We start from the raw sequence: 24,682 nt of genomic DNA on the forward strand, positions 1-24,682 counted from the left end.
CTGACATATCCTAATTTTTCTTCCTTTTCACTTAAAGGTTCATGAGGATCAGGGTATAGGGAACCCACCACAGAACTCAGAAGGGCAACGAAATAGCACAAGGTTCTTAGGAGGGCCTTTTTGGGAACAAATACAGGAGCTTCCCACCCCCCTCCCCGCTACTCATCCTCTCCCACTTCTGAGGACCCCCTCCCCACAGCCTGAATGCCAGATGACCCATCTTGACTTAAAAGCACACTGCCCTAGATTTCTGCATCCTCTATACCAGCCAATGTCCATTCCTAGAGCAGCCTACACACCATAGGTAAACACCTTACGTGTAGGAGCCTAAGACTGTTGACAGGGCCTCGCTGGAGGACCAGCTCTCAGGGCAAGGCCATCCAACTTAGGGCCCAGGAAAAGTATGGGACTTGCAGGGCCTGCCTGGGGAAATGATGAGGCAGGAAGGGAAGGTGGAGGAGAGCAAGGACCCCCTGAGTATCTCTAGAGCAGCATCCCACAAAGAACAGAAACTGAGGAAGCTAGCAAAAGACAGAAAAGCCACAAAAGAATCCATGCAGGGGCTGGGGCCGGCCCTGCCTTAGGCCTGCCCACCACTCACACACATACACACAGGAGGCGAGATTGCTCTCCCGTGGCCCCCAGGCATGCCCCACTATGATGGGGGGCCTTGGAGGAGCGAGGGCATCATGCCAGTGACTTATGTACAGTGAGAAGCCCCTCATCCATTCTCCCACCCTCCTGCCCATCCCTCAAAACCCCCAGCAGGCTGCCCACTCAGCTGGTCTCCCTCTGAGACTCCTGGGCATGGCCAGCAGCCTCTTCCCCTTTACTAGAGGGCGGAGCCTGGCCTGTGGCGCCCCCTAGGGCTGTGCTGTCCGGCTGGGTCATTGCCGGCTCAGGGGTGACAGCTGCCACAGCAGCTGATGTGGCACTGCTCTGGGTGGTGGGCACTGTGCTCTCTTCTGTGGCCGGTGTGGCTCTCCCATCCGTGGCTGGAGTCGCGCTCCTGTCAGTGGCTGGGGTGACACTCCCATCCGTGGCAGGGGTGATGCTCCCATCCGTGGCCGGAGTGGCACTCCCATCCGTGGCCGGGGTGGCACTCCCATCCGTGGCCGGGGTGGCGCTACGATCTGTGCCAGCTACATTATCACTCTTGGGAGCACAGGCATCACCCCCCGTGGCTGCAGCAGCACTGCCCACAGAGGTCAGGGCAGCTCCACTTGTCAGTGCCGCTTTGATCCCACCTGCAGCCCCAGGTGTGGCAGTGTCTGTGGCTGAGGCAGCAGCGCCAGACTGCTCCGGTGCCCGGAGCCGCTTCATGAGCGTGGTCACTCGAACAGCTTTCTGAAAAGTGGACAACAAAAAAAGAAGGCTCAGGATAAGCCTTGCAGTGGCCAAACCCAGCATTTTCTATGCTATCCTCACTCTTAACTACCCAAGGCCAGGGACCCCCCCCCCCCAACTTCTCAGTACTCCTGCTTAAAGTAATACAGCAGCTACAGCTCATAGCCTGAGAAAAACCTGTATTCAGCTGCAGGGGTGTGGTGCAGGCAAGAGACTGTGAGAATCGGAAGAATCACTTTGAAAAGGATGAGTGATCAAACCTTACCTTCCACTTGGCCCTGGCAAAGTTCTTTTCAATCTGAGCACAAACACCGTCTTTGATGTTCTTATCAGAAGCGGCATTGCCAGAAATCCTAGAAAGGGGAATAGATAGATCTGAAAGGAGAGATATGTGCCTTCATGAAGGCATCCCAGGGTTTCCCTGGGGAATTTGGGACTCCCACGGAGAGCCTCTAGGCTGGCCTGAACTCTGGGTACCCTCCCCCTATACACACACACACATACACACACACTCATACACACACACACACACACACACACACACACACACAGTTATACGTCTCAAGAATAGAAGGTCCTTCTTTTTCTTTTTTTCTGGTCTTGGGGCTTGAATCTGGACCTGGACGCTCTCCATGAGCTGCTTTGGCTCAAGGCTAGAGCTCTAACACTTGAGCCACAGTGCCACTTCTGGCTTTTTGTGAGTAGTTTATTGGAGAGAAAAGTCTCACTGACTTTCTCGCCCAGGCTGGCTTTGACCCATGATCCTCAGATCTCAGCCTCCTGAGTAACTAGGATGACAGGTGTGAGCCACCAGTGCCTGCTTCTAAGTGTTAGGTATCATAATCAAGAAAACTACCTAGATTCTTTCCATCCTTCCATGAACCCTGCTCACCATTCATGGGAGATGGCCTCTTCCGCTGTGATCCGCTGGTCTTGTTCTACCTCCATCAGCCTGGTAACCAGATCTTTGGCTGGGGACAAAGCCAGGGAGAGGCTAGGCATGGGCGCCCCATCTCACTGTCTAGATGTGATGAATGGGCTGGGGGGAGCAGGAGCAGAATCCAGGAGAAGCTGAGAGCGGTGCCTCCCTCCCCATTGCCCTACAACACTACCCACGTCGCTGGGTACCTTTCTCACCTGCCTGAGAAATATCATCCCAGTACGGAGAGTCAAACTCATAATCACCAGCCAGGATCTTGCGGAAGAGATTCTTATCATGGTTCTCGTAGTCATCTTCTTCCACCTCCTCATAGAAGGGTGGGTTGCCTGAAAGCCTACATGGAGCAAGGTTACCCAGATGGCCACAGACACAGGCCCCCCCCCACTCCACCCAGCTGCAAGCCCGCCTGTCTGCCTTCCACTCACAAGATGTACATGATGACACCAATGGCCCAGCAGTCTACAGGGCGTCCATACCGCTGTCGGCCTACCACCTCCGGGGCTACAAAGGCAGTGTCCATAGACTGATCAGAATCAAGCCTGGCCAGGTATTAGAGTGCATCCATACCCATTTCCTAGGAGGGGAATTCTTCTACCCAGAGGGGCTCCCTGAAGGCTGCCCTCCATCCTCCCCCAACCCCTCACTCCTGTCCCATCCCTACTTGCCCAGATACTCCGGGGTCCCACAAGGCTCTTTGATGAGGCCATTCTCTAGCTTAGCCAGGTGAAAGTCGCTGATGACAATCTTTGAGTTCTTCAACCGGTTGTAGTAAACTAGGTTTTCCAGCTACTCCAACCAAGAATGGCAGAAGAAAGAGAGGGAGGGGGAAGCAGAGAAAGATAGACATGAGGGCTTCAGGAGCTAAACCAACACTTTAAATGTGCTGCTAAGTGACCCAGTGAGGGGCTCACCTTGAGGTTTCTATGCACAATCTTCAGTGAGTGCAAGTAGGCCACAGCCTCCAGGACCTGCCGCACCACATTGCTCGTGTCTCGCTCCGAGTAGTAGCCCTGGTCCAGGATCCAGTCAAACACCTCCCTCCCCGTGGCCCTGAGGGACACCAGCCCCTGAGCCTGGCGTGGGCAGGATTGGGGGGTAGGGCGGGAGCATCTGGGAGGTCTGCCTGCACCAGGCAGCTGGCTGGGCAAGGCACAGCAGGGACTTAGGACTCCCAAGAGTCTAGAAAGTGGGGATATGGGAGAGGGGGCGGGAGGGTGGGGGGCGGAACACATGGGGGTTGGGCTTTCCTTAGCTGCAGAAGGAGGGACAAATCAAGGCCCTAGAAGATGGCGAATTCTGGGATCCCAAACCCACACTCACAGCTCCAGGAAGATGAAGTATTCCTTTCGAGTCACAAACACATCTACCAGTTGTAGGATGTTGGGATGTTTTACCCTAGTGGCAGGGAGAGGAACCAGAATTTAGGGCTGGATGAATCCTTGGGAGAGGTCCCTAAAGTGACCACATCAACATGAACTGGCTAAAGGTTTGGTCCTCCTGCCCTTAAAGCCCTTCCCTAACCACCCCTAACCCATCCTATCCCCAGGCCTCACACTCACATCTTGAGGATGCCAATCTCATTCTTGGCCGCCTTCCGCACCTTGCGGCCATCCCGCTTCTGGAACTTCTTGCAAGTGTGCAACTTGCCTGTGGTCTTGTCTTTGGCTCGGAAGATTTCACAGAACTCCTCACTGTAGCCAGCAGATACTCTGCTCAACCTTGGTCTTCACATAGAGTACACTCTGCTCCCTTTCCCCCAGCCCTAGCCCACCCTGCCATCTTTGCCCCCATAATGCCCAGCACTCACGTCTTGATGACCTGTCCCAAATCATATCTGTCAGTCACCTCCGAAGGCTGGTTATAGTTCTTCTTGTCACCCAGAGTCACACACCCAAACGGCATTGCCAGGCTCTAAGCTGCAGGAAGGATAGAGTCTAACCCAGCGGTACCATCCTCCACTTCCCACAACATTATATCTGCTTTTGGGAGACTCCAGCCTGGCTCAGACCAGGCCATACACTGAGAGATGGCATCAGCAGGGAGTTCAAAGGTAGGCAGATAGAGACCTAGCTTGCTCTTTTTGGTCATACATTTAGCCATTTAACATGGCTGCCTGTATTACAACAGCCCCTACAGAGGGGAAAAAAATGTACCAAAGCTGATATATCAGAGAATAGCTTTGCCTCATATCTACTAAAAGACTTATAAAACAAGTTCTTTAAATTTCAGCTATTTCACAGATGAAGGAGCTGTAGTCAGCCACCCACCAAATATTTATCTCTGAGGATCTGGAGACACCAAGTGTGGATTAAAATATGGATAAATGAACACTGCTGGTAGAAGGTGACTCTCCTTTGAAAACCGGTGGAGCTGGGCACTGGTAGCGCACTCCTGTAATTCTAGCCACTCAGACTGAGATCTGAGGATCATGGGTCAAAAGCCAGTCCAAGCAGAAAAGTCTGTGAGATTCCTGTCTCCAGTTAACCACCAAAAAGCTAGATTTGCGTCTAGCTTTGAGCAGATAAAGCTCATGAACAGCACTAGGCCCTGAGTTCAAACCTTAGTATCAGCACTGAACAAAAACAAATACAACCAGTTTAGTCAAACATTCATACATAAATATTTGCCCTGCAGAAAAGCATATATCTGTGCTTTAAAGCACAAGAATGCTCAGGGACAATGTCCACACCCTGAATTCAAGCTCCAGGACTGGTGCACATGCGCGCTCTCTCTCTCTCTCTTTCTCTCTCTGTCTCTCTCTCTCTCTGTCTCTCTCTCTCTGTCTCTCTCACATACGTAAATGCTCATTATTGGTCATATCCATAACTGCCAAAAGCTGGAGGTAGCCCAAATATTCACAACCAGCAAAGGACACTGATACAGTCACAGAAAAGAATGTTATACTGCAAAGGAAACGAGGGGCAAACAGTACATGTTACAGAGAATTGAGAGAAATAGACTATTCGGTATGTTTTTGTTGATAAAGAGACCCCCAAACAGGCAGAATTGACTTATGCTGTTTGTGATAGAAACATAGAAGTAGCTCTATACAGAATGAGTGCCAAGAATCAGAGAATGGTTTCTTCCAAGAAAACTGAGGGTGGTAACTGAGTCATGACACGTGGAGGAAGAGGGTTCTGGAGGGCTTGTTTTTGAACTCGAGTGGTAGTCACACAGGTGTGCATTATCATAAATTGAAAAAACGAATATACACATTGGGGGCCCATTTCTAGATTTGTATTTCATGACAACAAATATTAGTAAATATGAAGTTCCCTGGCATGCAGGAAGCCCTGGGTTTGATTCCTCAGTACCCCATACACAGAAAAAGCCGGAAGTGGCGCTGTGGTAAAGTGGTAGCCTTATGCAAAAGAAACTCAGGGATTGTGCCCAGGCCCTGAGTTCAAGCCCCAGGACTGGCAAAAAAATAAAAGTAAAAATTAAGTTCATCCATACTAAAATGCTAGGTAGCTATCACAGAGAATAAAGCTGTGCAGCCAATTGCCTGTGCTTCATGCCTGTAATCCCTTTATCTCCAATTATCCAGCAGTGGAGATAGGGCTCACATGGTAGAGTGCCAGCCTTGAGCAAAAAAGCCAAGCAAGAATGTGAACCTTGAATTCAAGCTGGTCCAGGTGCATGAATGAAAGAAAGAATGAATAAATAAATAGGGGCTGGGAATGTGTTTTTAGTGGTAGAATGCTTACCCTGCATGCATGAAGCCCTGGGTTCAATTCCTCAGTACCACATACACAGAAAAAGCCAGAAGTGTCACTGTGGCCCAAATGGTAGAGCACTAGCCTTGAGCAAAAGAAACTCAGGGACAGTGCCCCAGCCCTGCATTCAAGCCCCAGGACTAGAAAAAAAAATAAAAATGCTGAATAGGATACTTGTTAAGTGAAAAAGCAAGGGACAGAATAGTGAGCAAAGAGAAAACTTTTTTATTTCTTTTTTGTTGGTTGTGGGGCTATTCAGGGCCTGAGCGCTGTCCCTGAACCGTTTTGTGCTGAAGTCTAGCGTTCTACCACTTAAGACACAGCGCCACTTCTGGTTTTGGAGTAGTTAATTGGAGATAAGAGTCTCATGGACTTTCCTGGACTTTCCTGCCCCAGCTGGCTTCAAACTGCAATCCTTAGATCTCAGTCTCCTGAGTAGGATTACAGGCATGAGCCATCAGTACCCAGCAAGTAAAACTATTTGAATAAAACAATTTTTAATAAAAGTTTATATATTGGTGTACGCTCACAGACTTTTTTAGAAAGACATCAAAGGAAATAGTTCTCAGCCAGGTGCCGGTGGCTCACACTTGTAATCCTAGCTACTCAGGAGGCTGAGATCAGAGGATCCTGGCTGAAGCCAGCCCACGAGACCCTTATCTCCAATAAACTAAAAAAAGAAAAAAGAAAAAAAGCCAAGAGTGGGACTGTGGCTCAAGTGGTAGAGCAATAGCCCTTGAACAAAAGAAGTTCAGGGACAGAGCCCAGACCTAGAGTTCAAGCCCCAGGACAAGGGGGCAGAGGGAAGTTCTCTTTGGGGCAAAAATTTCAATATTGAGGGAACAGATTTTTACTTTTTTTGTTGTTTGCTTGTTTGAGAATGGCCTCCAGGAATGCTGGGATTGAAGGTGTGGACACCTTCCCCGCCGGTTTATTCATTTTGTTAATTTTCTAGCAGAACTTTCACTATGATTACTTTGAGTTAGTAAAGACTGCATTCAGACATGGTGCTTTGGAAATTCCTCAGTGGCAGAAGTTCCACGTAGGTAGAAAGACAGGATTAGTGCTGGGACTTGGAGAGGAAAGATCTGTAAGGAGGCATTCAGGAGGAACAATATAAACCTGCATATGCTTCACTGCTGGAGTTTACTAAGGACCTAGGGCTGTCAGGCCCAGGTATGAGGAGTCTCTGGACCAGATATAGTTGGCTTAATAAGCTCCTAGCGTTCTGTGCACCTGAGGCACAGTGTCCCCTAGGTCTACAACTCCACCATTTACAGCTCAATCCTCAATTATGGTGCTGGGCATCTGGCTCCGGCATCAGAAGGAAAAAGCACTAGCTGCCCTTGTTCAGAGGTGAGGTTGGGGATCTGGTGACTTTATATAGATCTTTAAAATCCTGGTCCCAGATCTGGCCTCCATAATGCCTGGTCAGTGTGAGCCTGTAGCTGCAGCAAGCTCTTTGATGCCTTGCATGTACTTCCTCCATACCGTTGTCTGTAGAGCTTGGACTGGGGGCCTTAGGTACCTAGATGCTTCTTTACCTGAAGGCTCTGACAGCCTCCTCAGGATACCCGAGAAGGAAAAATACCTTCCCCAAAGGGAGAAACTTGGTTAGAGGAATCCTGCCAGAAGAAGCTAAAGGGCAGGACCTAGACGAATCAAATCTCCTGGGTTTCTCATTGCTTCCTCCCAGACAGAGGCCAGATATCTAATCCCTCAGGTCACCACCCTCCCTTAAACCTACCCTCAGCATTAGAGAAAAAAAAATTCTGTAATGCCTTCATCTGGATTGCTCGGGCTGAGGGAATACAAACACATTTCATCTGCGTGATTTAAGTCAGGGTTTAAGCCATCTAGTGAAACACTGCAGAGGTAAACGAGAGCTTTGCAGACGTCACAGACTGCATATCTTCTTTGCCACCATGTTCTCAGCCCTACTCCTGCATCTGCTGGGAAAAGCACACAGCCACCCACACTGCTGGTCATTCATCTGTACGCCATAACTTCTATGGGAGGGGGCCTGTATCAGTTCTCATCCACTCCAAGGGGTAGCTATTGCCCTCCCAGGCTGGAATCTAAGGGGCCATATGTTGGCAAAAGGGTGGTACCTTAACCTATACCTCTCCTAAAAAGGCTGGGAAAAACCCACTGCACCCTGTCTCTGCTGCTGTGCTTACACCATTCCTTTAATACAAAAGCCCTACCCCCAAAGCTTTCCATCAGAATCCTATTTGTCACAGCAGAGTTATTTATAACATTTTTTTAAAAATCAGCAAATAACTAAATGTCCAACAACAGGTGACTTTCCAGTTTGACGGTGTCCACTCAATCACAGGAAGTATGGACAATAGCAAAGGCACTCTCCGTTCAGCTTCTAGCAAGGTGTTGAGCCAAAAGCCAAATCTCTTCTTTCACTGCGATGTCTGAAAATTATAAGGCTGTCTATGCAACCAATTGTCACAAGCAATCCTGATGTCCCAAGCCAGATGCAAAATGGTCCTTCCAAGAGTTATCTTCTCCAACCTGCATTCATTCTCTCTCCCTTCTAACATCTCTTGCCTGGTGAGTGGCAGGTTTTGTGTCTGTCAATCCTGGCTCCCAAGATGAAGTGGCCGTGGCTGGTTTTAGGGTCTGTCTGTCTCATGGCAAGCTCATTAGCTTTGAGCCTTGTCTTATAGACCTCAGTGCTGAGACAGGAATAGTGCTGTTCCTCCCCCCACTTACTATAACTGGCCAGATGTCACCCAACTACTACCCCTTCTCACCAGTCTAACTAAACCCCTAACTATACCCCTAGACTTCAAGGTGAAGAGAGGGGGAAAGAGGGCCATGTTTTAATTCCCTCATCCCCTCCACCCTCACCCACGCCACCATCTGCTCTCTATTGCTGCTCTCTGGGAAGGTGGTGTGGGTTAGTGTGCACCCAGGCCCTGGCACCTGTCTGTGACAAGAGGGACTATGTCCCCAAAGCCAAGTGATAGCTCTAAGAATGGTAGGAAGGCAGGAAAAGAAAAAGGTTTGCATTTCTTTCTTTGTGCCCATCCTAGGGCTTGAACTCAGGGCCTGGGCATTGTCCCTCCCTGAGATTTTGGGTGCTTAAAGCTAGCACTTTAACACTTAAGCCACAGCTCTACTTCTGGAGCATTTTTTGTTGTTGTTTTGTTTCTTTTGTGGGAAGGTGGTTTTTTGGTTTTTTAGTTTATTGGAGATGAGTCTCACGGAGTTTCCTACTCAGGCTGGCTTTGAACTGCAATCCTCAGATTTTAGCCTCCTGAGTAGCTAGGATTATTGGTGATTTGGCTGCGCCCAATGGGCATTTGCATTGTTAACCTTATAACCCAGACCAAACTCTGAAAAACAGATAGCTGTCCTTCCAGTGACAGAGGACCTGGACTCTTACCTCAAATGAGTTCCACATTGGCTGGAGACATGGCTCCCACCCTTTTTTGAAGGAGATATAAACAGTATGCCCCTGGGGCTGCCCAAAGGTACATGAAGGCAGTGCAGAGCCTGGTGTAGCCATTGCCTTCCACTCTAGTAGGTTCTCAGAGCCTGAAGGTCCAACTCTTTTACTGCCTGCTCCTAGTACGTGGACACTGGACTCAGGGATTCTGGCCTTAGGAACCCAGACAATGCCTAAACCCTTGGTGCCCAAGTAATACAGAGTCCTGCAGGAGCTCTACTTCATCTTTAGTCAAATCTAACCCAGGTGATGCCACAGTGGAACAGAGATCAACCCCATATCAAGATTCTTTCCCTCCTCCTACTGGGTTAGCCTGATTCAGGCCTTACCTGTTAGAGCCATAAAGAGGAGCAACTCTGACTGCCCTGGTCTTCTGCCACGTGAGGATCTAAACTTGCAGAAAATCTTGGGAGGCCAGCTAGGGCCCAGGAGGCCTCTCAACTGTAGGCAACACCTCCCGATTTAGTGGCAGCTGTGAACACCAGCCCGCAGGCACGCCTTTCCCCTCCCCTCCCTGCTCTCCTCTCTCAGGGAACTAGGGCTAAGTTTCCTGCTGCCATGCTGATGCCCAGGTCTAAGTCTTCTAGCCTCAGCCACAAGTCCAAGGGAGGTGGAAAGACTCCTCATAGGATCTGGTAACAATAGACAAAACCAAGCTTTTACCCCCATTGTTTAGTGAGAGAGACACTGACTGCCCTGGAGCTGAGTCTCCCCACCAAAGCAAGGAGAATGGAGGAGGAAGTGTCCACCAACCCTGGGAGTAGGCATGGCATCCAGTGCTACCTCTAGAAAGTTCAGCTTTCGACAGGACAGGCTGTGCCAAGAGCCAACTATCCCTGGGCCCAGGACCTGGATGCCCATCTTGGAACTCCTGAGGAGAATCTACTGGAGGTCCTACTTCCTTTTGGATGGAGATGGGGAAATGCAGAGGAAGGCACTGGAGTAAAGGTTGCTATGGTGATGGAAGTTTTAAAACAAGAGGAGGATGGGAGAGGTCTTAAGAAGCCGGGTTCTCTTCTTTAAAAAACAAAACAAAACAAAACAAACTCCCTAACATGTTGGCCTGGCTCCTTCCCCATAGGTTCTATGACTCTGGTTCCTATCAAAGGGGAGGTGGGGAAATAGACTTTAGTAAAGAGAGGACCAGAGATGCAGAAAGACAAAGACAACCTGTGGTAGAAGAGGAGCAAAGGAAGTGACAGTTAAAAAAAAAAAAAAAAGACACCGACACAAGGGGGAGATAGGCAAGGGATTTGGAAGGAGCCTTAGGGTGCCTAGAAACAATTCTAGACTCGCATGGCTATGGGCTCTGATTTCCGAGGCCAAGACCTTTAGCCTGTAGCCCAGACACAGGCTGAATTTGGTGTAAGAAGCATAGCAAAAAGAGGTCAGCTTCTTGGGGCCTCTTGGTGGAGAAGAGGCTAGCTGTTGCAGGCCCCCATCCAGGACAGTTCCCCAGTCTGTCATTATGGTAACTTCGTCAAGGAAGATCAGCATGTGGAAGACATGCGCGCACGTGTGCACGCGCACACACACACACACACACACACACACACACACACACACACACACACACACAAACCTTTGTTCAGCTGGCCCAGATGTACCCAGGACCCCAGAGAACTTCATACCATCTGCTCAACTCTCTAGGCCTTGGGTCCCCTTGGGTCCCCTCTTCTAGTTGAGCTTCATCCTATCACCAATTCCCCTTTCCTCTGCAGATCTCATCAAGAGCCATATCCAGCAGCGCAAGCAACCCAGAAACAGCATGACAACTCCATGACTCTGGTCCCCATGCCTCAGTTTCCCTACACTGAGATGATACAATCTGTAGCCTTTGCCCAGGGCAGAGAACTGCCTACCTGTCTGTGGGTGATGCCCAAGGCATAAAGCTAGAGAGAAATGCCATCAGCAGACAGGTATAAAGCCAGTCTAGGGCACCTGAGGATTGACACCTAATGATGGGGGAAAAAGGGGGGGATGGAGACCCCTGCCTCATTCTGGGGACCAATCTGACCTTGAGGGGAGTCACTGGATCTGGCAGGAAATCAACTCTAAGGGAGAGGGGACAAGAACACCAGAGTCTCCAAACGTGGTCCTGGGGGGAGCCGGTCAGGTGTGGGAGGGACGGGCCTTGGGGGCTGGTCAAGGCAGAAACAGCTAGACTAGCACACACCGAGTTTTGGGTGAGGCAAAGGGGGAGGGGGAGAGCCTGTCCTCTAGTAAGGAACTCAACAGTGGCAGGATCTGCCTGGAGGTGATGGGGGTGCAGACAAAAGCAGTTGGCAGAGCTTTGGGGGGAGAAGGAGGGGAGGGCTCAAAAGCCCAGGATCTTTGCCAGACAGTAGAAGCTGGGGTGGGGGGAGCTTCGTTGGAGCTCAGGCTGGTTCCCTTTACCATCTCACTGAGGGGCTCTGGACCCTCCCCTCATGATACCACCCTGACCCCCTTCCCCAGGGCTGCTGGATCGCCCCCGCTGGTACAGCAACACACATGCGGGAGACACACGTGTGAGCACCAAGCCCCGCTTCTATCTCCCAGCAGGAACGTGTGTGCCCCGCACCCCCAACCGCGCACGTGGGTCCAGACACTTGACCCCCCCCCCAACTGGCCCTCAAGACTTTGAAGACAGAACTTGGCTGAGGGGGGGAGGGGGGGGTTGATTCCCCCCACCCCTCCCAAGTGCTAGGAGCCTTTCCCCCCCCAACACACACCACCCCCCACCCCCAACCTTGCAGCAGCCCCGCCCAGCCCCCTCCCGGGTTTGTCGCCCATAAAGAACTCTCCGTTGTCATGGAAATTAGTGACTGCTAAACCAGAGGGGGGGGGTTCAGGGACATCTGGGAGGGGCTGGAGGCGGCTATGGGGAGCCGGGGTGGGGGGGGGGGAGTGTGGATGGTTCAGCCTGGGGGGTGGGGAGGATGGGGGGACACTACGAATCTTCGAGGGGGGTTCGTGGGTTCACAATTCGGAACCGCAGAGGCTTCTTCTGAGACCCCCACCCCCACCACCACACACACACACCTCCCCAGAGTCGACCGAGGAAATGGGGAACTTTAGCCTAACCGCCCCCCCCCCCGCACCCTCGACTCTGCATGCCATACCCCCCCCGACACCCCCAGATCTGCAGAGCCCGCTTGGCAGTGCCCTCGCGGCGCTCCCGCACAGTCTCGCTGTACCCCCGAACCCCAGAGCCAGGGGGGGAAGCAATCCCCCCCCCCAGACTCCAAACCCACACACACACACACAGCCTGCCCCGAAAGGTTGCATCTGAGCAGCACACCCACTCCCCCTCCCCACCGCCCGCACCCCGTCCCAGCCCACCCCACCCGGCACCTGCAAGCGCGGCTGGTCGGTAACTGGGCGGCTGCGATCGCGGACTCAGCAGGGGACCGAGGAGGAGGAGGAGGAGGAGGGCTCCGGGGGCGGCGGGCAGAATCCGCTCCGGGCACGCGGGGCAGACGCGGCGCGCCAGCTGCAGCCGCTTCAGCTCGCGAACCTCCAGCATCGCCAGTCCGCTCTCCGGCAGCGGATTCGCACCCCGGGCCGGGGGCGGGCTGGGGGGGCGGGGCCTCACCATCGGGCCCGCCCCCACCCTGCTTGGAGAGGCAGAAGGAAGACTGGAAGGGAGGGAGGGCGGCGAGGGGGGGGGGGAGAGGGGGGGAGTGGGGGGGGAGGCGGGAAATGCGCTCCATTGAGGTCGTAAAACTGGTTGAGACCACCTGGCCCCAGGGCTCCCTGAGACCCTCGGATTCCTGACCCTGCAACAGGGGCTTGGAGCGCCCTTTTCTAGCCCCATTGTAAGGAGTATGAAGAAGGAAGTTGGGGAAAAGCCAGAGTCCTGCCTGAAGGTAGTCTCTGGGGGAGGAGGGGGAGGGGGGAGCGGGGGGGGGGGGGGGGGAAGAACCAGGGGTGTCCAGATCCCCTAAACCTGATCCAGAGCAAGGTGAGGGCAAGGCTCAGAAGAACCAAATGGGCAATTGCTAAGTTATACCCTAGCCAGGAGCTATAAAACACACAGGTGTCTGTGTGTCTGTGTGTGTGTGTGTGTGTGTGTGTGTGTGTCTGTGTGTGTCTGTGTGTGTGTGTGTGTGTGTGTGAAGGCAGACAATGGAGACTGCCCTACCGTTAATTCTTTCAAGGCCAAAGCCTTCTCCAAGATTGAATTCCAGCCAGGGTGGCCTGGCCCACTCTGCCCTCTTTTGTAGGGATGGGTCTAAGTTTCTTTCCCAAATTATAATAAAAGTCACCCTCTGATACGGTGTAGGCTCCGTTTGGATTCCCAATGTAATCACCCACAAACACATCTTGAACAGCATTACCCAGGTGGCCTAGGTTTGAAATATGGGGGCACAGGATAATTGCAAGCATCAAGCTGCTCCCACCCAGGCCCTGGTTGGAGGAAAGCCACTCCAAACTGCTAGAAAGAAGGGGTTGTTTTTGTTTGTTTTTGGGCTTATTTTGGTTGGTTGTAGGGCTTAAACTCTGGGCCGGGGCGCTGACCCTGAGCTCTTCAGCTCAAGGCAAGCACTCTACCGCTTGAGCCACAGCGCCACTTCTGGTTTTCTGGTGGTTCATTGGAGATAAGAGTCTCACAGACTTTCCTGCCCGGACTGGCTTTGACCTGCGATCCTCAGATCTCAGCCTCCTGAGTAGCTAGGATGACAGGCGTGAGCCACCAGCGCCTAGCTAGAAGTTTTTTAATGAGGTCCTCCTTTGTTCATGGATCTAATACCTCACTCCAAAATTCCTGAGCACTACCTTGAAGCTGGTTCCCCTTCCACCTCACCCTTTCCAGTGAGCCTCCCGGAATATGGTCATCCTCAAATCGGCCATGCTGAGTTAGGCTCTCCTGCATGGCTACCCCCTGGCTGATGACAGGAGAGACCGTCCAAGTAAAGCTGGGGCTGGCACTGGGACTAAAAGACTTGCCTGAAAAATGTCCCCAACAAGGCCACTCAATATCTTCCTACAAGGGGCTGGGAAGGTGGCTCAGTGGTAGAGTGCTTGCCTTGCATGCATGAGCCCCTGGGTTCCATTCTTCAGTACTATATAAGCAGAAAAAGCCAGAAGTGGCACTGTGACTCAAGTAGTAGAGTGCTAGCCTTGAGCTGAAGAGCTCAGGGACAGCACCCAGGCCTAGAGTTCAGGCCCTATGACCGGCAAAAAAAGAAAAAAAAAGAAAAGAAAATCTTCCTACAGAGAGGGTGGTGAGGTACTCTTGCCATTCTTCCCTGGCTTTGTGGGGAGAGGGGGAGCACGGGAGGGGGGGCGAAAGGGGGGAGCACACACGTGCTGGTCCTAGGGCTCGAACTCAGAGCTGTGGACACTGTCCCTGAGCTCTTTTTCTTTTTTTTTTTTGTCGGTCGTGGGGCTTGAACTCTGGGCCTGGGCGCTGTCCCTCAGCTCTTCAGCTCAAGGCGAGAGCTCTACCACTTGAGCTACAGTGCCACTTCCAGTTTTCTGGTGGTTTATTGGAGATAGGAGTCTCTCGGTCTCTCCTGCCCGGGCTGGCTTTGAACCGCGATCCTCAGATCTCAGCCTCCTGAGTAGCTAGGATTACAGGCGTGAGCCACCAGCACCCGGCCCTGAGCTCTTTTTCTAAAGGCTAGCACTTGACTACTTGAGCTACAGCTCCACTTCCAACTTTTTGTAATGAATTGCATAGGAGTCTCATGGAGCCAGGCACTGGTGGCTCACGCCTGTCATCCTAGCTACTCAGGAGGCTGAGATCTGAGGATCAGGTTTCAAAGCCAGCCCAGGCAGGAAACTCTGTGACACTCTTATCTCCAGTAAACCACCAGAAAACCAGAAGTGGCACTGTGACTCAAGTGGTAGAGTGCTCCCCTTGAGCTGAAGAGCTGTGGGACAGCGCCCAGGCCCGAGTTCAAACCCCACAGCCAACTAAAAAATATATTTTTTAAAATTTTTGTTCGATCATGGGGCTTGAACTCTAGCCTGGGCACTGTCCCTGTGCTCTTCAGCTCAAGGCTAGTACTCTACCGCTTGAACCACAGTGCCACTCAAAAATAATTGAACTGCGATCCTCAGATCTCAGCTTCCTGAGTAGCTAGGATGACAGCTATGAGCTACTGGCACTCAGCTTACCCTAGCTTTTTTTTTGTCGGTCGTGGGGCTTGAACTCTGGGCCTGGGCGCTGTCCCTCAGCTCTTCAGCTCAAGGCAAGTGCTCTATCACTTGAGCTACAGCGCCACTTCCAGTTTTCTGGTGGTTTATTGGAGATAGGAGTCTCTCGGTCTCTCCTGCCCGGGCTGGCTTTGAACTGTGATCCTCAGATCTCAGCCTCCTGAGTAGCTAGGATTACAGGCACGAACCACCAGCGCCCGGCTACCCTAGCTTTTTAAGTCATCTCCTCTAAGATTAGCTAACACCACTCTGAATTTCTGGGTTCCAAGTAGTCTTGGTCATGACATCTACCCACCCACCCTCACGATTGGATCGAAATCTCCTGGCAAACAGGGCATATGGAAGACAGAGTGGTTTTTTTGTGTGTTTTTTTTTTTTTTTCATTTCAATATGCTCAGCTAATGTCTACAGAATGAATGAATAGCCTGGCACTCCATCCTTCCTGCCATCTGCCCACTATCCTTAAAAACAATAGGCTTCTGAGTTGATTAGGGGAGCCCAGACATGCTTGCTGAACCCATATGAGCAGGTACACATTTTCTGTCAGTTCTTAGGGTCCTGACCATCCAAGCCTGGAGGCCCAGGAGAAGCTGGAATGGGGATTTGGAGGCGAGAGGAAGGGGTGGCTCCCTAGAGCCTTGCCTGCTGTTGGCAATACTCCACCTTTTGGTCCTATGTGAACGTGGGTGATAGCACGAGGCAGGATGTGTGTGCACACGTGTATGTGTGAATATTCTGATGCCAAGGGAATGGTAACAGCACAGTGTATGCAGTGGTGCCTAGGGGCACGTGTTTCTGGGTTCAGTGCAGCCAGGCATGCTGGCTGGCACGTGTGTGGGGATGCTGTAGCTAGTTCCTAGAGCTGCGGGGCCCCCTTCCTGTCTGACACAAGCCTCAGGATTGTGGAGGCTGGATCAGCCGTGAGAGCAAGACAGGGAAAGGCTGAACTATGTGCAAGGGGGGGAGGGATGGGCAGGGAAGATCTGTGCTGACTGTACATCATTAGCTATTTCTAAGTTTCCCCCCTGGACAGTTCCTTGCTCTCAGGTGTGTGTATGAGGGCAATCTGAAGGCATGGCTTCTTTTCTTGGTTTCCATTCTGGGAGACACAAGCAGGGTAGGACCAACTTCAGTGTTTGAGCTTCAGCCTCTAGCTGAAGTAGGGGCTAGTAACACCAGCTAAATGCCATTCCTGTATCTCTTCCAGGCCATATACTGGGGCAATTCCAAGCTTGCTTCCTACTTTTCCTATTCAGAACTAGACAAGAGTCAGAGGACATAGCTTCTAGCTATCCACTGGCCCCAGAGATGGCCCCTAAGCATAGGGTAGAATTTGAACCAAGAGCCGAGGCAGTTGGCACGGACCAGAGGTCTCTATGCAAATCTTCCTGAAGAGAATTGTACCTTGACCATCCTGAAGAGAGGAAATGTCTGGAAGGATAAGCTAGGGACGAGAAGGGAGCCCCAAATTGCTAGCAAATCAAAGGGGCAGAATAAGAGGTGATTCAGTATCTGTAGAGCCTACAGAGCAGGCTTGAGCCTCATCTACCATTTCTGATACAGGATCCAGGATCTATTTGCCCTCTTTACTCCCTGCCCTAGGGACCAAAGGCCAGTCCCTCCCAATGTGTTACATTGGGGCTGGCTGACAGAAACCCCTACTAACCTAGCTAGAGCTCCAGCCAAGGTGAAGACTCTAGGAGATACCTGTGTTAGATCCCCTAAGCATCCTAGATTTGGATAAGTATCCTCCCTTAAGGTCAATGCATCCGATCCCCGGCCATCTTTGGAAGTGCTCTGCTATTGTCTGTTGTTGCTGGCCTCAAGCCCCCAGAAGAAGATCTTCCTTTTGGAGGTAGGGGAAGGGGCTGCCCCCCACCCCTACCTTATGACTCACTCTAGGCTGTGTGGGTTATTACATTATGTTTGAAATTGCTATGGCAACTAGCTGGCAATCAAGGGTAATTGCACTTGTTGTCAGGGCAACGGGGCAAAACCCACAGCAGCCATTCTGTGGTTGCCCTTGGGGTGTAGTAAAGGTCAGGCCAGATCCGAGCTAGTCCCTGTCAAGGGGCTTCAGGACCCTTCCAGGAAAAGCAGGTTGTCCGGATCTATGGATCTATCGACTTTGGAAGAAAGAGACAAGAACTTTCTATTGGGTCCAACTTGGGGAGAGCCAGGGCCCTCTTCCCTGACCTCATGCCCGCTTTCCCCCATGCCACTTTGTGCCTGAAATATGCAACAATCCTTTAAGCAAGCAGAACCAGAACTTTATGTGTTCATAGCTGGTACTTGTAGATAGCCCACGGGCCCTCTTCTTCGTACTCACGACGGCTGAGCCATAAGCTCTGGAAGGAATTCCGGCATGCCATGATAGAGCCTCCCAGCCACGCAGCAACTGCGCGATGGGAAGAGCCCAGTACAGTAGCATCAGGACCCAGTTCCTGTCTCAGACGCTCAGGAAAACCATTCACCAGGGTGCTGCCACCTTCCAGCACCACATTAGCCAGCAGCTGCTGCTTCTGCTTAGCCTCTAACTGGCTAATGCTTAACAGAGCCAGCTGTGGGAGGCCTGGTTGGTTTAGGCCTAACAAATTGGGCTGGAAGAGAGCCTCAGGGCAACAGAAACGCTCAGTGCCCAGTGTGATGATCTGCTTATCTGGGAGCACAAAATCCACCTGGGCCTGGGACTGGGTACGAGCCATCTCGGCCTCCATATCCAGGGCCACGTAGCAGCAGGCCTCTTTAATCTGATTGACCAGTCCTGCCTTAGGTGGAGAGTGACCACTTGCCTGCAGCAACTGAGCCAAATAGTCCGTGAGGTCAGTCCCAGCCACATCTAGCCGGTAGGTGTCAAGTGGGGCTAAATCCCCGGTGAGGATGGGAGCTACATAGGAAGTCCCATGACCACTGCCCAACACTAGCCCAGTGGTTCGCCCATAAGCATAGAGTGTCAGCAGAGCCTGGTGCACTGTCTGCATAGCTGGCACGTGGAAACGCTCAAAGAGTATTTCAGCCACCTTTTCTCGATTGGTACGCGGGGAAATAGGGGAGTCAGCTACAAGCACAGCCAGCTGCTCAGGCTGCACCCCCAGCCTGCAGTAGAACAAATGCTGCCACAGCACTTCTAACGCGTCCCAGTCCGAAACCACACCTCGGTTGAGCACTGGATAGGAGCTCTCTTGGTTTTCAGGCACTGTATACTGGGGCTGGCCCTGGCCCGGTTGCTGTAGCATGTGGACTTGGGAGGGTACCACACTGAGGACGTGGTCTTCTCCAGCCAGGCCACATTTGGTGAATCCTGTGCCTGTATCGATCACGATAGCTGCCATATTCTGGTAAGAGCCTGAAGTGTGGCGGTAGAGCACCGGTGACCGTACTGGCAGGACATCCATAGTGGATACCAGCTCATAGCAGGACCCATGGAGAAGGCCAAGATGTGCTACCACTGACGAGCATGTAATGTCTTCAGCTGTCAGCTTGAACTGATTCCCACTCTGAGGCTCAGTGCCCACAGGGGCCACAGGTACCACCTTGCAGCCAGTGCCCGGTGTGGCAAATGTGACCAGTGAAGGCTGTTCCTCAGAGGCCCTGGGGGAGTTTCCTTGTTGCCAGGATGGAAGCTGATGCATGCTGAAGCTTTGCGCCCCATTGATGCCAACTTTACCTCTATTCACATAGAGATGGGTCTCCTCAGGGGCTAGGGGCGTGTGGAGTACCCCCACTGGGGTAGGCTGACCCAAGGCAGGCTTATCTTCCTTGATGGAGCTTTGGCTAGGTTCTCCAGAGGTGAAGTGCTCTCTTGGGAGAGTGGGTACTTTAGATACGGGTGGCTTTCCTGTGAGAGGTACCTGCCCAGTGACGGCAAACTGTCTGGCCAGAGGGGTCTGTCCAGTAAGAAGAGGCAGACTGGTAAAAGAGGATGCCTTGGTGGAAGGAGGCTGGCCAATCAGAGAGCCTTTCTCAGCTGTAGGTAGCTGTCTAGCAAGGAAGTTCTGCCCATTGAAGAATGTTTGCCCAGTGAAGGGGATCTGCCAAGCATCTTTAGCCTGAAGGTTCTCAGGGTGAGCTGTAATGACCTCTTTCTGGTTGTGACCATTTACATCCTCCTGGAGCAGAGATCCAGACACTACCTGGTTATTGGTTGATGGATCTGACTTCATCCACTGACATTTCTTGTTCTGGGCCATGGAGGGATCTGGCATCCTGGAGGACTCTACCATCCAGATGGTGGGAGTAGGTTCATTCTTTCCCGTATCTGGTTTGGACCAGCTAAGATCAGGAATGTGGGTCACTATGCTTTCACCATATTGGCTGGGCCTTCCCAGTGGAACAGGCCGGGTGAGCATGTCGACCCTGACAGGTGTCTCAGTAGGGAGGTAGTTCTGCGATCCTAGGTTGTGACTTGCCTCTTTGGGGAGCAAGGCCACCTCTGGATAGCTACTAGAGGAGAGACTTGATGGCACAGGACTGGACAGTATGGCCGTGGTGGACCAGAGTCTGGAGTTGTTGCTGTCAGAGGAAAGAGCTGGACTGGCTGTTGGCAAGGTAGTGGGTCCGTTTTCAGGGACGTAGATGGGTGGGTGGTTGGGCATGAGGCCCACCAGTACTGCTCGTGATCCCATAGGGTCATGGCACATCAGTCCCATCCTGGAATTGCCAGTGGCCATATCAAACACCAATACGTGGTCTTCTACAGAATTCTGGAGCTGGCAGGTGGGGGCACTGGAGGTGGGGAGCTGCATAGCTGCCCCAGGTGCCTGGGGTGGGAACTGCTTCTGGCAGGTTGTATGATAAGACAGTGGTACACCGGAGCCATAATTATTGCCACTTATAGGAAACTGCTTGTCTGGCTGAGAGTTGGAGATGTTCTTGCAACTCTTCTGGGCCTTGACAGTCCTTGACTCTCGATCTGATTTGGGGATGCCTGGACTGAAAGCATAGTCCATGGACTTCTCTGCTAGGTCCTCCAATTGCTCAGCTGGTACTTGCCTTTTGGCACCATTGTATTCCTGGGTACACTGTGAGAATTTGGGGATCGATGCTGGGATGGGAGGCCCTTCGCTAGAATGGAAGTTCACTTTGTTCTGGCAAGATGTGACCATTTTAAAAGGCTCCAAGTTGGTGCACCATCGGTGGCTACACTTTCCACAGAGGTCTCTAGATGGGCCTTTGTTGATCGCAGTATTTTCAGTCAGGGGGTCCAGGGTATAGGTGTAAGGTTCAACTACAGCAGGTTTTGGAGTCTTTGGGGGAGCCGGAGTACTAGCCTGAGCTGGAGTTGAACGAGCAAGTGATGGGGACGAAGGAGCTGTTGTTACAGCAGGAGTTTGAGCTGGACATGGGTATTTGTTCTGACCTCCATCTTGGGTTAGAGCCTGATCTGGAGCCTGAGATGGATCCAGAATAAGACGTTGGCCTTCACACATACCATTCTCTCCTGAGAGAGAGTAAGGCAGCCACCGACTCTTCCTGGGGCCCAAGGGGGTCACCTGATCAAGGTTGCAAGAACCTTTGCCCCAACCTATAAGGACTTTAGCCGGAGCCTTACCATCCTTCCCAATGTGCAGCTGAAGCCGAGAGAGGCTGGGTCCATATTGGATTGTGTCATTGGTGCCGTTGTTGCCTGTGTACACTGGTAAGGTGAGGGTCCCATCATCCATGATGAGATGCTGTTGGGCTTCCACTGTGGGGCTCGGGAATGGGTTAGTAGACGAGAGTCTCAGGGCATCCTGGGAGTCCTGCTCATAGTTACATGGGGAGATAATCTGAGCAGGGTCTTGGGGTAGTTGGTGAATGGGCTCAGGGATGTTGGCCTGGGAGGCTGGGCCACAGGCTTCATCAGAGATGGGTTCGATGGGCATTGACAACCCCTGTTGCAAGTATAGGGATCCTGAGTTTACCCATTGTCCCTGGGACTCTCTGAGGCCACCCCCTAGCTGCTGACTGCTGGGTGAGGGGTGGCCTTGGGGGCCCGATGGATCAGGGCCCCCCACCTTCTTGGTGGCTTCCATAGTCCTGTTCCATGCCCGAGGTGCCCTGCCCCCAGTCCATCGCCATGGCAACAGCACACATCACAGCCCCCAGTAACCCGGGGTGACGGAGTGTGGGAAAACAGGGGCCCCGCCCCATGAGGAGTAAAGAGGCCTGCTCTGGGGGCCTTGGGAGACAGAAAAACCCAGAAGTCCCAGTGAGGACAGCCAGCCTTTTCTCCCCCTTACCCAGACAGTTGATCACTGTGTCTAGACCAGACCCAAAGTGAAGGCAAGGGTACGATCAAGGATAGGGAGAGGAATCCCCTGGGTGTTGACCCCTTTGGGCCCACCTAAAGGTGGGGTGGGGGGAATTAAAGAGCCTTTATCACTTAGTCCTAGAAGATAGAAGAGGGTGAGGGCCCCAGGCTCAGGCCCAAGCTTTCCTCCCCTGTGTTCCATAGCTCCCTCTCCGGGGACAACAGCTCCTTGGCAGTCTCTGCTGCTCCAGATGGTTTTCCTCTGCCTGTGCCTCATAGAGCCCCCTCCCCAGAGCCACATGTCCCTGAAGCCTAGGACCAGTCTCCTGCAGGAGTGGGGATGGGGGCGGCAGAGGTGGGGGTGGGCCTTCCGCGCAGAATCCTTAAGTCAAAATATTCCAGCTCTTTGTCACATTGTGTCAATGTCATCTTGACTATAACAGGAGCAGAGCACTGGGCACAGGGGCTAGGCCACCAGTGATCACAGGGTCAGCCAAGAAACAATTACAAGAACGGATAGGGACACAGGTGGGCACAGGGCCAGCCACACAGGAGGAGAGGGGGGCATGGAAGGTACAGAAATACTCCTTGCACACAGAACTATACGGTGCAAGCAAATACAAGTTAGACAAAGACCTGGATCTAGATCAAGTGAGCTTCAACCTCCATTTCTTAGGAGGACAGACAGAGGAACAGGGAGCAATCGAATCTGCCCCAGGGGCTCAGAGCTACCCTGCAACCAAGACAGGCCTAGGTGGCAATTCAGAGAGCCATCCATTGCCAGCTACCTAGCTCTGGAGATTCTGCCGGAAGCAAAATGAGACCCTCCTTCCTCCCTTCTGCATGCCCCCCCTTCCATTTCTCCCTCCTATCTCTGAGCTCTGAGCCTGCCTTCTGTCTCCTCCAGGGATGGATCCTTCCCTTCAGGCCTCAATCTTCCCATCTAGGAAAAAGGTATTGTGGCCAATGCAGCAATAGGCTTGTCGTCCATATCGGTGGTGTTTTCACAGAGATTAAAAATAGTGTTTACAGTTGGCCATGGGGGTACACAAGGCTGTGTGACCAGGGACCAAGGGTAGCGCTCTGCTACGTTTGCATCTTTCTGATTCAGCACTGGGCAAAGCCTGACTCATCCACATCTCAAGCCCCCTGGGTCCCACAATGCAGCTTTCAGTAAAGAACAGGAGCAGATAGCTCAGACACCAAAGAGCCTTGCTGCTTAGCCTCGTGCGATGGCCTTGTGCACGCTGTACTCATTGTGTGTGCGTGTACTTACGCACACATGTACTTGGGGAACACTGTTAACTCTGCCCAAGTGAGCTAGTTGGTTTTTTTTTTTTTTTTCATATCAGAGATGCTAGTAGCTGTGTAGCATCAGAGCTAGGCTGTATCTGGGAGGGCTAGAGAGAGGCTCTGTGAAACCCTACCAGCACCACCACACACATACCTGTCTAACCCCTTAGCCTACCTTTACTGGACACAGAAGTAAAGCATAGCCTTCCTTTCCTGAACTGGAATTCTTTGTGAGTAACTGGTAGCCTGAGGTAGCCTGGAAAAAGAGAGTAAACCAGTTGAATGGTCTTACTCAAGCAAGAAAACCCCAAAGAAGCAAGAGAAAGGCCAGGTGTTGGTAGCTCATGTCCGTAATCCTAGCTACTCAGGAGGCTGAGATCTGAGGATCGTGTTTCAAAGCCAGCCTAGGCAGGAAAGTCCAGGAGACTCTTATCTCCAATTCATCACCAGAAAACTGAAAGTGGTGCTGTGGCTCAAGTGAGAGTACTCACCTGGGCTGAAGAGCTCAGGGATAGCATCTAGGCCCTGAGTTCAAGCCCCAGGACTGGCACGAACTAACTAACTACATGAATAAATAACAGTGATATTAATTAGATTCTTCCTCTGTGCTGGTGCAGTCTATAGAGCACATGAAACCTAGCCTGACAGCAATTCAATGAGCTGTGCAGTAGCTGTACTTTATTATGATGAGAAAGAAATCGAAGGGCTGGGAAGGTAGCTCCGTGGTAGAGTGCTTGCTTTGCATGCATGAGGCCCTGGGTTCAATTCCTCAGCACCACAGAAGCAGAAAAAAGCCAGAAGTGGTGCTATGGCTCAAGTGGTAGAGTGCTAGCCTTGAGCTGAAGAACTAAGGGACTGCACCTAGGCCCAGAATTCAGGCCTATGACCTACAAAAAGAAAGGAAGGAAGGAAGGAAAGAAAGAAAGAGAAAGAAATCAAAGTCCAATAAAGGGAGAGAGGGTTGTCATAGCTAATATATAATAGAGTCAGAACCTGAAGCTACAGTATCGGGCTCATGCCAAGACATGAGTCCTTCTGGAAAGGAGTCAACAGGCTTCCAGATGTTGCAGGGCCCAACCCTAACCCAAGCTATGTCTTTCATGAACCTGATGGCTTATTGCAGGAGGGACTCAGGTCCTGGAAGGAGTGTTTTCCTTGTTTCCTTGTTAATGGACACTAAGCCCCCTAGAAGTCTGATGATAATAAGTATGGACCAGCTGCATACCCTTTAAGGTCAAGCTAAGTCCTTTGTACTCAAAATTCTTGGTTAGCTAAAGCCTGTATCTATCTCATCAAACTGAGGAAAGGGTCCTCAGGGTAAGTTAAAAAAACAAAACAAAACAAAACTCCTAGTCTGGGCTCCTTTTGCCCATCCCCTGGAGATAGTGCCCCAGTACCCTTCCCCCTCCCATCCCCCACTTGTTTTTAAATAGTCTCTCACCAGGAAGAAGGGCGTCCAATTCTATTTCTGATTCTAGGAAGTGAGGAGGACCAAGGTGTTGCTATGGCAACCCAGAGAGCCCCTCCCCCCCAGGCTGAGC

The 24,682-nt window shown here is 51.9% G+C and overlaps 2 protein-coding genes across 2 annotated transcripts; both read right to left on the bottom strand.

Moving 5' to 3' along the window:
* Window positions 1–777: 777 nt before the first annotated feature.
* Window positions 778–12,853, bottom strand: Camkv (CaM kinase like vesicle associated). The gene is made up of 11 exons (XM_042666083.1): window positions 12,806–12,853; window positions 4,095–4,203; window positions 3,847–3,978; window positions 3,608–3,682; window positions 3,199–3,337; window positions 2,953–3,073; window positions 2,713–2,788; window positions 2,485–2,621; window positions 2,240–2,318; window positions 1,613–1,700; window positions 778–1,347 (listed from the first exon to the last, which is right to left on the bottom strand). Exons 2-11 carry the CDS (start codon window positions 4,187–4,189, stop codon window positions 778–780), a joined length of 1,512 nt encoding a protein of 503 aa, XP_042522017.1. The 5' UTR covers window positions 4,190–4,203; window positions 12,806–12,853.
* Window positions 12,854–17,895: 5,042 nt separating this feature from the next.
* LOC122095568 lies at window positions 17,896–21,630 on the bottom strand. The gene has a single exon (XM_042665871.1). It carries the CDS (start codon window positions 21,628–21,630, stop codon window positions 17,896–17,898), a length of 3,735 nt encoding a protein of 1,244 aa, XP_042521805.1.
* Between the last annotated feature and the right edge of the window lie 3,052 nt (window positions 21,631–24,682).

The sequence above is a fragment of the Dipodomys spectabilis genome, unplaced genomic scaffold, assembly GCF_019054845.1.
Source record: "Dipodomys spectabilis isolate Male_0828 unplaced genomic scaffold, ASM1905484v1 ptg000360l, whole genome shotgun sequence".
NCBI lineage: Eukaryota > Metazoa > Chordata > Mammalia > Rodentia > Heteromyidae > Dipodomys > Dipodomys spectabilis.

What these genes read in the sequence shown, in the direction of transcription:
- Camkv (XM_042666083.1), bottom strand. Translation starts at nt 4,189, where the DNA reads ATGCCGTTTGGGTGTGTGACTCTGGGTGACAAGAAGAACTATAACCAG. An exon ending in GAGATTGGCATCCTCAAGAT is followed by an intron (nt 3,683 to 3,846) that starts GTGAGTGTGAGG and finishes CCCTGCCACTAG; the next exon opens with GGTAAAACATCCCAACATCC. An exon ending in TTGCCAGGGCCAAGTGGAAG is followed by an intron (nt 1,348 to 1,612) that starts GTAAGGTTTGAT and finishes TCCACTTTTCAG; the next exon opens with AAAGCTGTTCGAGTGACCAC.
- LOC122095568 (XM_042665871.1), bottom strand. Translation starts at nt 21,630, where the DNA reads ATGGAAGCCACCAAGAAGGTGGGGGGCCCTGATCCATCGGGCCCCCAA.